The following is a 14,697-nucleotide window of genomic DNA, read 5'->3' on the forward strand; positions in this document are numbered from 1 at the left end:
ACAGAGGAGCCTGGTGGGCTGCAGTCCATGGGGTCGTGAAGAGTTGGACATGACTGAGTGACTTCACTTTCACTTTTCACTTTCATGCATTGGAGAAGGAAATGGCAACCCACTCCAGTGTTCTTGCCTGGAGAATCCCACGGACAGGGGAGCCTGGTGGGCTGCTGTCTGTGGGTTTGCACAGAGTCAGACATGACTGAAGTGACTTAGCAGTAGCAGCAACTGTGTAAAATATAAAATATATGTTTGTCAGTGTTCACATTAAAATGAAAGACTGTATGTCCAGTGAATGAAGCCAATCCCTGGAAAAATACTTTTAATCTTTTGAAAGGCAGAAAACCAGAAAGGACATTCTACAGTGTGTAAGTAAACCAATAATTTAATATTTATCTTCTCTCTGATATTTTTACCAAGATCTTCTCTTGGTTTATTAATAGGTCGAGCAATATCATAATGTCATTTTCCATGGCCCAGAAGGGAGCTTGCAAGACTACATTGCCCATCAACTTGCACTCTGCCTGAAGGTATGGGTTAACCACATACCCTCTCCTTTTCTTTGAAAATGTGAAAGAGTTCAGAACTAACCACACTGTTCTTATCACAGCACAGACAAATGGCTGCAGGATTCCCCTGTGAAATAGTGAGAGCCGAAGTGGATGCTGATTTCTCCAAGGAACAGCTAGTAGATCTGTTCATCAGTAGCGGTAAGACCATCTCAGCAAACTGAATTGTGATAACCAAAAGGCATGTTTTGTCAGTTAATCCACTGCAAGGAAAAAATGTTGTGCTCGGGGATAAATTTAAGTAGTCTGTTCAATTATGCCGCAGCTATGGGATGAAAACTGGGGACCCTGGTGACACTTGTAAAAGACATTTATGTACGTGTCATTGCATCTTTTCTACATCCTGCATCCTGTTTATAAATAATCTGTTTGAAATGTAATATATAATTGACACTAGAGGATACCAAAGGAGGGGGTTGGTGGGTGGGGCAGTGCACCTTAGTGAAACTATGGTATCATTGGTGCAGTTTTGAATTAATTGCACAGTGGTAGTAAGTGATTGATTTTTTAGTAAATTTTATTATTCATTAATTCTGTACAACAAAGCACCCCTTATTGTTGCACCTGGGGTGCACTGCTCTCTCCACTTCATTCTCCATTCATTCAGTATGCCATTGACCAGCACTTTGCCAAACACAAACCATGCATTAATTAACTCATTTGGACTTCCCCAGTGGCTCAGCAGGTAAAGAATCCTCGTGTAATGTGACATGGGTTCGATTCCTGGGTCTGGAAGGTCCCCTGGAGTAGGAAATGACAACCTGCTCCAGTATTCTTGCCTGGAAAATTCCATGGACAGAAGAGCCTGGCGGGCTACAGTCCAAAGGGTTGCAAAGAGGCAGACGTGACTAAGTGACTGAGCACACTCAGTCTCCACAACAACCCTATGCAAGTTGGGTTTTTTTCCCCACTCTGAGAGAGTCTAGTTTAATTTGTCTGAAGTGTGGAATGGGCACCAGCATTTAAAAAAATTTTTTTTACTGGAGTTATAGTTGATTTACAATGTTGTGTTAGTTTCAGGTGTATAGCAAAGTGAATCTGTTATATGTATACATGGATCCATCCTCTTCTTTTTTTAGTTCTTTTTCCCATGTAGGCCATTATAGAGTATTTACTTATTTTTGGCTGTGCTGGGTCTTCATTGCTGCGTGCAGGCTGGACATCGTTGCAGTGTGAGGGCTTCTCGTTGTGGGGGCTTCTCTTGTAGCTCACAGTCTCGAGGGTGCCCAGGCTTCAGTAGTGGTGGTGTGCAGGCTTAGTTGCCTCATGGCATGTGGGATCTTTCCTGGCCAGAGGTCAAACCCATGTCTCCTGCATGGGCAGCTGGACTCTCAAGCACTGGACCACCAGGGAAGCCCCTTGAGTTGGTATTATTATCTCCATTTCAAAGGGGAGGAAACAGGCATAAAGAGCTTCAATAACTTGCCACAACCACACAGTGGCAGAACCATGATTTAAACATATTAATTAATACAGCATTTTCATGAATTCCCCTTCTTAGGCTCCAGAGCTTAACACCCCCATCTTCAGCACAGGCAGAGTTAAGTATAACCCTGTAGAGTATAAATGACTAGTGAAACAAAACTGGAATGGAGCAGCCTCTGGTTTCTATGGGCTCACAACCTCAGAGAACCTGGGGGAGAGGTGGTTGTGAGCTGAGTTAGGATGCAATAAAGTGCAAATTCAGGTCACTTCTTTAGGGTGATTCTCATCTTTGGACCTGTGATCAAGGGAGATATCTTATAGCTGGTGACCAGGCTGAGGAAGATGGAAATTACCAGGAGTTCCTAAGCCAAGAAATACGATTAAGAGGCAATTTAGAGACAGACGGAGGAGTCCACAGACATAGAAGCACATTTTGAGGATAGGAAAACACCAGAATCTGAATGTTGCCGTAGTACTCAGGCGACTCTTTGCCAGAGGTAGTGAGAGTAAGTGACAGAAAACTGTTTTCTCTGACAATACTAATAAAAGCTAACGATTATTAAGCTTTGTCTGCGGTAAGCCCTATTTGGGGCTTCCATGGTAGCTCAGACAGTAAAGAATCTGCCTGCAATGCAGGAGACCCAGATTCAATCCCTGGGTCAGGAAGATCCCCTGGAGAGGGGAATGGCAACCCACTCCAGCATTCTTGCCTGGAGCATTCCATGGATAGAGGAGCCTGGCAGGCTACAGTCCATGGGGTCACACAGAGTCAAACACAACTGAGTGACTAACACACTTAAGCCCTATTCTAACATCCCTGGTTTATAAACACTTGAGACAAGAGGTTAAGTGCTGGCTCATGGATGCCACAGCGAGGACACAGCAGTGCAGACTTAAACCGAGCAGTCAGGATCCTGAACCTGACCTGAATCACTGCCTGCTGCTGCTGCTCCTCAAAACCTCATCTGTGCCCCCCATTTCCCTCCCTTAGTTTTATAGCAAAAACCCCCTACATTTTTCAATATTCAGTCTTTCTTCATATCAGAGTAAGAAGTTAAAACATTGTATGTCTTGTTCTATCAGGGTAAACAGCAGTTAGACTGAACTCTGCTCTAAGCTTAGCTAAAAAAAAAAAACAACGCTGAAAACAGTGAGTTAGGTTAAGAAGGATGCTAAGGTGACCACCTCAGCGTTTCTAAATCTTTCAGGCGCACCTTCCTAAAAATAACTCTTCTTCCTGATTTCCAAATTTGGTGAGTCTCTTGGCCCCCAGACTTATAACTCAGGTTGCATTGGCAGACCTGAAAACCTAAATGCCACAAGTGCCGTTAAGCTACATAAGGGGGTGGAGCAGGCTGGTGGAGGCAGGAGGGAGGGAAGCCTGTCTCTATCTCCATGAGAACAGTAGCTCTCAGCTCTAAGCGGCTGAGTGGAGACGCAGTTTCATGGGTTTTGTGACTTGCAGGAAGAAGCAAGAAACCCAAGGTTTTCTGTGAAAATTTGGGAGTTTGTTCTTCAGTGTTTTCAACTATCTTAATTTTTAAAGCTATGTTAAGACCATCTAGAACCCCCCAGGTCCTCTGATTCTCGGAGCACTCACTCCTGGCGCACAGCCAGTCCACGGCCATGTCCTGCCTAGTGGGCCCCAGTGTGCCTTTTTCATCCATCCCCGTTAGTGCCATCCTACTTCATGCCTCCTTTTACTCGGTCTTGTCTGCTTGCCTGTAAGGGGCTGCTCTGCCTTCCTTTTCTCCTCCCTGAACAGCCGTCACAGATCTCACCAGACCCCTGATTAGACGCTCTCTGTGATTCTTGTCCGTTTTTCCATCACCCACCGAACGAAGTCAGTGCCGCTTGGTCTTTAGGACACTGTTCCACTTAATGTGTGTGTTTGACCTTTTTTAGTTTTTTGAGATATAACAGTAACTGCAAGGTATACAGTGTGTTGATATGATACCCAAATATTACAAAATGATTACCACTATATCATTAGCTAGAATTTCCATCACCTTAATTACCATTTCTTTCTTGCAGTGAGAACATTTACTGTTTACTCTCTCATCAATTTTCAAGTATATAATAAATACAGTATTAACCCCCCCAAACTTATTCATCTTACAACTGAAAGTTTGTATCCTTTGACCGGTATCTCACTTCCCTCACCCTCCAGACTTTGACAACCTCCATTCTACTCGGTTTCATCAGTTTGGCATTTTTAGATTCCACATACAAGTGCTACCATGCAGTATTTGTTTTACTCTGTCTGATTTACCTCCCCTAACATAATGCCCTCAAGGTCCATCCATGTTTCGTAGACAGCAGGATCTCTTTCTTTCTCACGGCCGAATCCTATCCTAGTGTTTATGTACGCCACATTTTTGTTATTCATTCAGCTCTTGATGGATGGTTAGATTGTTTCCATATTTTGTCTCTTGTGAATAATGCTGTGATGGACACAGGTGTGCAGATATCGCTTCAAGATTCTGATTTCATTCCCTTGGGAGATATGCCCAGAAGTGATATTGCTAGATCATATGCTACTGCTGTTTTTTTAGTTTTTTGAGGACCCTCCATACTGTTTTCCATAGTGGCTGCACCAATTTATATTCCCACCAACAGTGCCCAAGGGTTCCCTTTTCTATACATCATTACCATTTGTTAACTCTGTTTAGTGATAGCCTTTCTAACAGTTGTTAAGTGATATCTCATTGTGCTTTTGATTGATGTGGATTGGTGCGTTTCCCAGATGGTTAGTGTGATGCTGAGCCTGTTTTCATGTACCTGTTGGCCATTTGTACATCTTCTGTGGAATATCTGACTCTTTTGAAAAATAGATATCTAAGCTCCAGCAGAATATAGTATTTCTTCCTCACATGTCCTTTGCTTTTCTACTCTCCACATCTTTGTTTATTCTGCAGCTTTCATCTAGAATTACTCTGAAATTTCATCTAGAATAAACACACAAACTTTCGTTTCCCCTGCCCCCTACACACACACATACCATGACTACCGCATGGCAGGTTCCCGGTAAAGTACTGTGTTGTACATGACTAGTTAAAATAAGACATGGCAGTCCCTGTTTTAAATACTCTGAGGACACCCCAAATAAAGGCTTGTCTGATCTCTCCAGATATGACAGCTACCTCTGATGAAGAGCAGGAAGCTTTGTTTACTTCTGTCCCACCCAACTGTAGTCAAGGCAGTGAGGCTTATTTGGGCTTTTACGTTCGTCCCACACACACGGTATGAGCTCCTTGAAGGCTAGTAATGTAGCTTTTTCTTCTATTTTACTTTGTACACTGATTGCCAGTAATTACTTGTTGAGTGACTGGCTGAATCTCCTGGTATGAGAAATAGGCAAAGAAAAATGGAATGTTAATCATACGTAGTTGTCAGCAAGTAGAAGAACTTGCTTATAGTGGAGATAGAAAGAAAAAAGAGAGTGTAGGAGTTGTTGAGGCAGTCCTTGATGACAGGGCGTAGAAACAGAATGAACTGGATTTCAAAAAGGTGTTCAAATGAGAGACTGAGTCCAAAAAATCTACTTTCTTATAGGAAATAGTATAGCATCTCCAAGTATTAAAGGATTTTTATTCTGTATTTGGCTCAATAGTTTACAAGTATCAAATATCCTCTTTCTTTTTTTTTTTTTTTAATAGCACAAATAAGACACAAACACAAGGCTTCTACCTGCTAAGACCTTGAATGCAGTTACCCAGGTTAGCAAGCAGAGCATATTGTAGGCTCCTCATTCGCCTTTGTCCCCACATCTAGTCAGTCCTCATTCCTTTTGAATCTACTTCCCATATCTCATCTCCACCTCCTGCTCTCCAGTCCCCCTGCCACCTGTCATCTCTTGTTCAAGGGACTGTGGCACTAACCCTTCTTGTTCTTCTGCTCTCACTCCTTTCAGAAGCCCTCTGCAGGCTTCCAGAGGGCTCACCCTAAAACATAAAGCTGCTCATGACAGTTTCCTACTATTATACTCTAGCGTCACCAGAATAGACACTGGCAGTCTCTGCATGTCAAGTCAGGAACGTTGTAGTCTGGCTTCAGGTCTTTGCCTCGCTGCTGTCCATCCTCAGCTTCAGAAACTCCATCCATCATCACCGTCATTTTTACGGCGGTAGGACCCACCCACTGCTCTTGACAGGTGGCCAGTGAGGAGATCATGGAGAAGGCACATTTTGAGTAGATGGGGACACCAGGAGCTCCTGAGGCAGCACCAGGGAATCACAAGTGAGCCAGAGGGAAGGATCTATGGATAGTGTGGTGTCACTGAGTGTAGTGCAGAAATACCCCAGCAGGGAATTTTCTTTTGTGGTGAAAGAAAAGGTGGTGGAAAAGGACAGAGTAGAGAAGGCAGAGATCTGGGTTAGAGAAAAGGAGCTTCAAGGCTATTCTACTTAAGCTTTTAGAATACTAATAGGACAGAAAATATCTATCCCCTAGTCTTTCTCTCTTTTAACCAAGAAAGTAAATTGATTGAATAACATGACTGCCATATGAGGAGGGTACTGATTCATAAGGTGTTCTAAACTTATTCCTAGTTTTTAATCTTATTTTCTCCAAAAAAAAAAAAAAGGTTTAAACTCCATAGATTTAGCTGGGGGTAAGAGTGTTGAGCTTTCCTCTTCCAATGGGCACAGCACATACATTTCCATGTATGTTCCTCTCTATGACTCTGTAGAAGAAAGCCAGTGAAAAGAGACAGAGGATGAATAAAAGAAGTGTATGAGCAACAAAATACAAGGAAGAGTAGCAGATTTTTAAAAATTAGTAGTTTTAAGAATCTAAAACTTATGTGGATTCTGAAATGGTGCCAGTGAAGAAAGGAATGTAGAACAGATCAGTTCAGGAAGAATGACATAGCACTTATACCTGCAATGGATATTTTGTTCATTTTAAAATAACATCTTCCTTCTCGTATTGGCTTTTGTGAGCAACTGTCATGTCACATGACTCAGTTATTTGGTAAGGAGGGTGTGAACGTGTATTAGAATTGGGTTAAATTTCTCCTCAGTATAAGGTATTGAGTTAGGTTAACAAGACAGATACTTTTTTATATTACATGTGACAGGAGTAGTAAGAAAAAAAAAATTAAACACTCAATTGGTATTTTAAAACAATGCTTAGAATTCCTGAGAAAACTTTCTACTTCCAAAGAAATAAAGAGGGAATTACTGTAATAATATCATAATTGAAGTCTACATAAATGAGATTTCCTTCTTGGACCCTGCATTGCTAGAGGCTCTTTGCAGACCTTTCCCTTGCTTCTCATCTGGACTCAGAGCATCATCCCCACAGAGCCTTGTTTTAAATGGACGGTGTAAAAGATGGGCCATGTCCATCCCCAAAGAGGAGAGTGTGGACTTGGCCTCACCTTAGACATGAAGTAATTTGGGTTTAACTATAACTGTGATATGTTATTTTTAAACCAATGAGTCTTTCTGTAGAACTTAGCTATCCAGAACTCTGCATACAAGGGTGTGCAAAACTGAACTATAGCCCTGAGCCTAGCCAAGGAGATATCTGATTAAGATTACTGATCTCTGAGGAGGAGCAGAGATGATACACCTACAAAGTTAGAAGAAGGACAAAAAGAGATTAGTTTCAGAAATGGGGTTTTGAATTAGTAGAGGACAAAGGGAATTTAAATGGTCAGCTTTCCCACAATAGGCCAGAAGAAGTCTCCAGATATAACATGTCATGAGTAGCCATCTTGTGTCTCCATAAACCCTGATCAAAGGCTGAATAATCCTTCAAACCCAAAGGTGTGATGAGTTTTTGCTTCTGTAGTTGGTTAATATTATAGAAATGAATCCATGTTAAATAACTTGAACTAGACAGGCTAGTCTAATTTCACAACTAAAGTGAAATTTACATTTGGACGAACTTGTTAGGATGTTGAACTTAAGTGGTCAGATAGAGAAGTAGGGAAAATTGAACATATGCAGCCGGGAGTGTTGAAGACAAAGCTTTTCACCAAAACACAACCCAGTCTATTTGGCCTGGGATCGATACCTTAGGGGAGACTGATATCAACAAAATTGAGGTGGAAACCCAACCCAACTGTTTCGAACAGCACCCCATGTACCTTTTGTCTAGGACACAAGCTGTGCGTTAAATATGGGATAAATTGAGTCACTCACTATAAACACAATCCTTGCTTATGGTCCTGGGAGAATGAGTTGGCGTCTTTTTCCAGGAGATCTCCTACAGTCCTGTAAACTCATTTATCTCTAGCTTGAATCCTTCCTTGCTGCCTCCCTCCTTCTGGTCCAGCCCCTGCTGGACATCTCAGGAGAGATGCCTCACTCATCAGACACTCAGGCTTGAGACATAGCCCATCACCACTGTCTCAAGTGTGCTCCCGCTTTTGTGCTCTCTGCCTTCCTTCACTGCATGGCTGCTCCTCCGGTGAGAACTTCTGAGTTGCCTCTGATACTCCCTCTCTGCCCCTCTCTCAAGACAGTCAACCACTGAGCTTTGTTATTGTTCAGTCACTGTCGTATCCAACTCTTTGCAACCACATAACTGCAGGATGCCAGGCTTCCCTGTCGTTCACTGTCTTCCAGAGTTTACTCAAACTCATGTCCACTGAGTTGGTGCTGCCATCCAGCCATCTCATCCTGTCACCCCCTTCTCCTGCCCTCAGTCTTTCCCAGCATCAGGGTCTTTTTCCACTGAGCTTTGCTGACTCATCTTAGAATACCCTTTTGTTCTGAGCCTTGGCCCTGGAGCAGGCTCCCATTACCCCCTGTCCTCACCTCAGCAGTAAGAGCCTGTAGATGTGTTCCCTTGTTTCTTTACTCTCCCATCAGTTTTACTCACCAGAGCAAGATCTCAGAGGAGGAGCCAAATCGTGTTTCTCCCTGCCCTTAAAGACTTCCACTGATTCCCAGAGCCGGTAGTTTCTCCCTTTCAGCATGACGTCCCGGGCCTCCCACTTTTCATTTGTGGCTGGGTTCTGAGACTTCATTTCATGCAGGCTGCACATAAAACGCCAGTGCCCCAGGCCCAGCACTGACCGACCGCATCACGGCCTCTGAGGATGGATCCCGGGTGACTACAGAGTGTGGCGCAGAATGAGGACACTGCCTGCCACTCTGCTGCCCACAGATGGGGCTCCTGGATTCCACCCCACTGATGTGGCTTTGCCCCCGAGCTCCCAGCCCATCCTGACTGGAGGCCTGGGTCAGCTTTGGGCTCGCCTTCATGCCACTCTTGAAACTACTCTAACCTTAGTTTGAGGTTCCAGTCCCTTCAAGGACTGAGCCCTGCCTGGAGTCCATTCTTCCACCTGTGCCATTTCTTAAAACTAGAAAGCCTTCTTCCGATCGGTCAAGATGCCATTCTTCATAATGGGTCCAGTTTAAAATGCCACATTCCCCCAGTTAGAATCGGTCACCTCCAGCACTGTGCCATAGTGCTCAGCACAGTATACAGGGCAAGGGGGCAGTGGAAGACATTGTTGAGATGCAATCACATGTTCCTGTAGGCACGTTCTAGCTAGACGCACAGCTTCAAAGCCACTAGAACTAGCCAAGCACTTCCCTGGTGGCTCAATGGTAAAGAATCTGCCTGCCAGTGCAGGAAATGTGGGTCTGATCCCTGTGTCGGGAAGATCCCCTGGAGGAGGGCATGGCAGCCCCACTCCAGTGTTCTTGCCTGGAGAAACCCGTGGACAGAGGAGCCTGATAGGCTACAGTCCACAGGGTCACAAAAGAGTTGGGCATGACTGAGCAACTAAATAACAACAAATTACATGTTCCTGCAGACACATTCTAGCTGGACGTAGCAGCTTCAAGGCCACTAGAACTAGCTGTACACTTAATCCAGATCAAGGAAAAACTGGAGACCTTCAGTCCTTAGTTACAGAAAAGCAGATACATAAGCCATTCAACCTGTCTTTTTTTTTAATCACTGGGCATAAAGGATTTGTTAACTTATCATTATTATTTTTTAAAAAAACTACAGGTTTATCATGTCTCCTTAGTGGCTCAGTCGTGTCCGACTCTGCGACCCCATGGACTGTAGCCTGCCAGGCTTCTCTGTTCATGGAATGCCCCTATGCAAGAATGCTGGAGTGGGTTACCATGCTTCCTCCAGGGATCTTCCCGACCCAGGAATCGAACTGAGGTCTCCTGCATTGCAGGCGGATTCTTTACCAGCTGAGCTGGTAAAGCCATCATACTTCCATAATAACTGTAGTTCTGAAATAACATTAGACCCTGAGAAGCACAGGATGTGTTAGCACTCTTTATTGAACAGCCGTGTTGAAGGGGATGTGGCCCATGCCAAATGCTAGCGTACCCACCCCCACAGATGCCTCGATGGAGAGGCAGGCGGTTCTGGTCTTTTAGTTTTTAAAGCTTTGTAGCATCCAGAAAAGTTATTTCAGTCTCAGAAGAGATTAATTTACAGTGTTCAAGGAGTTCTCTTGAAAGTGACAATGCATTTGTGTCTATAGTAACACGGAGGCGGAATGGGTATAATGTACTATAAGTGTTTGTGAAAAGTGGAATTACTTGACAAAATCACTGCTGAGTATTCTAAATTGATCTTTTCTCAGGGTTAATTTAGCTAAGACTAGGGCATCTTAGAATCTTCTAAAATATTAAAAGGTGCTATAAATTTTTTATTCATTGCTATCTAGCAAGTATTATAGATGTATTTCAATTACCGTATTAACAACATTTGAGTGCTTAGCAGGTGCCCAGGCAATCTTTCAGTTACATTTTATCTACTGATTTGCCCAATACATATAATAATAATCCTGCATTTATGCAGTTCAGGCCCCCTGTCTTTAATGTGAAGACCCCTAAAATAAGAATCACAAGACCCAGATTGTGGTCCTTCCTTATCACTGTTTCTGAAGCCTTGGTCAAATCTCCTTAACATCTCTGAGCTCTATGAAATGAAAGGAGGGATCTGCTTGTCTCTGAGGTCCTGTCTCCATAATTTTATGAAAATTTTACATATATGTAATTTAAAGGATTAAATTTATTAAAATAAATTTAAATTAATTTAAAGGATTCAATCCTCATTGAAGGGTTTTGACCCTTTGTATTCTGAAATATCCATCTATAAAATGCATACTACCTATTTTTATAGATCAGTGAATAATTTAAAATGATAACTTAACCACTGACCAGGTCACAAAATAGAACATCTCTAGCTTCCAGAATGGGCCCACGTGCCCCACCCTTGTTCACAAACCCTTCCTTCTAGAGGTAGCCACTAGTCGCACTTTTGTAATCATCTCTTTGCTTTTTAAAAACAGTTTTACTATCTATGAACTCCTAAAGTGTATGTTCATGTTTTAAAGTGTATGTTTCATGAACTCTAAATGATGGTGTCATATTGTTTGTATCCTTGTGTGATTTGTTTCTTAGTATACCATTTGTGACAGTCTTCCATGTGGCTGCTTGTAGCCATAGTTTGTTCATTTTCAAATCCATTGTAGGAACATACTTTCTATTCTGTTGTTGGTGGACATTTGGGTTGATTCTGTTTGGGATCTGTTATGGAACTAGTTAGTGTTGGATCGTTCTGTGTGGGGATGTCCTCAGCTGCATTCAGTAATTTCAAACTGTTTCCCGAAGTCTTTATACTTTCCCAGCCATGTCAGAGCGCCCTGTCACATCTTTGCTAACACGTAAACTTTTGCAAGTTTGTACATTTCTGTCATTTTATGTTTTAATCATGGATCATTTAATCATTGATACATTTTAATCATTGAATTTCTGTTTTGACCCCAGCATGTCTGATCCCAGTGAAACAATCTCCTGCTAACAAGAAAATCATCGTCATCTTAGAGAACTTGGAAAAATCTTCATTGTCTGAGTTATTGGGGGACTTTTTGGGACCTCTGGAAAATCACAGCACTGAAAGCCCCTGTACCTTCCAAAAAGGTAAAGATAGATAGTGGAGAGACCACCCCAAGAAGCCAGCTGCTTTAACAGCTTTCTAATTCCTCTGTCCCCTGGAGCACATGTTATGCTTCATAGCTGTCTTTCCTTCACTTGTTTGGACTTGTTCCCTGCTATAGTGTCCTGACGTTGGACTGTTGCTTTGGTTTGTTTTAGGAAACGGAATGTCTGAATGCTACTACTTTCATGAGAACTGCTTTCTGATGGGAACAATTGCCAAGGCCTGTCTCCAGGGCTCTGACTTGCTGGTGCAGCAGCATTTCCGCTGGGTGCAGCTGCGCTGGGACAGCGAGCCCATGCAGGGGCTGCTGCAGAGGTTCCTCAGGAGGAAGGTTGTAAATAAGGTAACAGACCACACACAGCCCATTGTTGGGAGAGGGTCCTTGACATTCCCTGGCATTGCTGTCAGGCAACCTGGGCTTGAACTCTGCCACTTACTGTGTGGCTTCTGGCAAGTAAAAATTGGGAATAGGCAAGGGTCAAGTGGGGCTTCCCTGGTGGCTAAGACAGTAAAGACTCTGCCTGCTTTGCAGGAGATGTGGGTTTGCAGGAGACTCGGGTTCAATCCCTGGGTCAGGAAGATCCCCTGGAGAAGGGGTTGGCAACCCACTCCAGTATTCTTGCCTGGAAAAATCCTTTGGACAGAAGAATCTGGCAGGCTGCAGTCCATGGGGTCATAAAGAGTTGGACACAACTGAGCGACTAACACTTTAAGGGTTAAATAGGATAATGCATGTAAAACTCATAGCAGTACCTATACTATGTTAAGTATTTTTAAAAAAACAAACTGTTTGTAATAGCCAGAACATGGAAGCAACCTAGATGTCCATCAGCAGATGAATGGATAAGAAAGCTGTGTACATATACACAATGGAGTATTACTCAGCCATTAAAAAGAATACATTTGAATCAGTTCTAATGAGGTGGATGAAACTGGAGCCGATTATACAGAATGAAGTAAGCCAGAAAGAAAAACACCAATACAGTATACTAACGCATACATATGGAATTTAGAAAGATGGTAATGATAACCCTGTATGTGAGACAGCAAAAGAGACACAGATGTATAGAACAGTCTTTTGGACTCAGTGGGAGAGGGAGAGGGTGGGATGATTTGGGAGAATGGCATTGAAACGTATAATATCATGTAAGAAATGAATCACCAGTCTAGGTTCGATGCAGGATACAGGATGCTTGGGGCTGGTGCACTGGGATGACCCAGAGGGATGGTATAGGGAGGGAGGAGAGAGGGGGTTTCAGGATTGGGAACACGTGTACACCCGTGATGGATTCATGTTGATGTATGGCAAAACCAATATAATATTGTAAAGTGAAAAAAAAAATAGTAAAATTAAAAGAAACAAGCAAACAAATAGACGTCCCTGATGGTTCAGGGTTCAGACTCTGAGCTTCTAGTGCAAGGGATGCAGGTTTGATCCTTGTTGGGAAACTAATATCTCACATGCCATGTGGTGGGGGCCCCCCTCCCAAAAAAGCAGATAGGTTTTACTGTTTTAATTAACCATTCTCAAGGGGTCTCCCTGAGTTTAAATGCTGAGACTAGATTAGAAAATTAATCATTCTTCTTAAGGAAAAGCTACTGTTTCTTTGGAGCCTTCATTATCCATCTACTTAAGCTAGTTTTAATATTTGTTACATTGCGTTATAGTAACTATTAAGTCATATGAAAAAAATCAGAAATCTCTGTTGACACATTTTTAAGAAGAATAATCACTTTTAGTGATTTTTCATAGTAAATATTCTGCATTCTATCAAAATAACAAAATTAATTTAGTGCTTACCAAATTGAGCACATTATTCCCTAATGTCATATTCTTAAATTAAGCCAGTAGCTTAAGTGTCTGGGTGGATTTGAAATAAAAGAGCTCTATTTAGCAAGATTTCATTGTTTAATCCTGCACAGTGGGCCACACTTGGAGGACAGGATCTTTATTGTATCAGCAGAGGAGTTTAAGCAGTAGGTAATAGGACACCCCACTGTTAGCTGCTTCACACACAAGAGGCTTTTCCCTTACATAACCGGATGCCTTGCAGTCGGTGTTGCCGATGTCCATTCACACCTTCGTGATGTCAGGTCCCAGGTCTGGGTGAATCTCTTGGCCTCTCTTCAGGACTGCCTGGCTTCTGCAGGGCTTCAGGCACCACACCCTCACACAGACTTGTTCACAGGTAGGGAGCAGGATGCCACGCTGTGCGGAGAGGGAACTTAGGCTTCTTTTGCCTCCTTCTTGTCAGGGGGCAGAGCATCTTTTTCTGAAACTCCCAGAATCAGAAGACTTCCCCTTAATGGTTCATTAACCAGAACTGGTTTCATGCCCACCCTTCTGCCATAGACCTTGGCTAGAGCTATCTTCCCAACACCAGAGTGTTCCACCAAGTTCCTGAGCAAAATCTCTGGGTCTGTTGTGTTAGACCATGTGAATGTGCATGCATTCATAGAGGAGGGCTGGGGGAGGGTGGTGGAGGGAGAAGGGTGCGGCGGGAATGCCTCTGGTAATTCAGTGAACAGTCCCTGAGTGAGTGAGTGAGTGAGTGAAGTCGCCCAGTCGTGTCCGACTCTTTGCGACCCTGTGGACTGTAGCCCACCAGGCTTCTCCATCCATGGGATTCTTCAGGCAAGAATACTGGAGTGGGTTGCCGTTTCCTTCTCCAGAGGATCTTCCCGACCCAGGGATTGAACCTGGGTCTCCTGCATTGGAGGCAGACGCTTTAACCTCTGAGCCGCCAGGGAAGCCCTTGAACAGTCCCTACTA

The 14,697-nt window shown here is 43.2% G+C and overlaps 1 protein-coding gene across 1 annotated transcript in view; it reads left to right on the forward strand.

Moving 5' to 3' along the window:
* CTTNBP2 (cortactin binding protein 2) overlaps nucleotides 1–14,697 on the forward strand; it is a 164,379-nt gene that overhangs the window by 132,715 nt on the left and 16,967 nt on the right. Inside the window, exons 12-15 of the mRNA XM_040259872.1 lie at nucleotides 438–524; nucleotides 605–704; nucleotides 11,753–11,905; nucleotides 12,080–12,267. Coding sequence (XP_040115806.1) covers nucleotides 438–524; nucleotides 605–704; nucleotides 11,753–11,905; nucleotides 12,080–12,267 — 528 coding nt within the window. The remainder of the gene's footprint in view (nucleotides 1–437; nucleotides 525–604; nucleotides 705–11,752; nucleotides 11,906–12,079; nucleotides 12,268–14,697) is intronic.

The sequence above is a fragment of the Oryx dammah genome, unplaced genomic scaffold (genome assembly GCF_014754425.2).
Source record: "Oryx dammah isolate SB20612 unplaced genomic scaffold, SCBI_Odam_1.1 HiC_scaffold_18, whole genome shotgun sequence".
Taxonomy (NCBI): Eukaryota; Metazoa; Chordata; class Mammalia; order Artiodactyla; family Bovidae; genus Oryx; species Oryx dammah.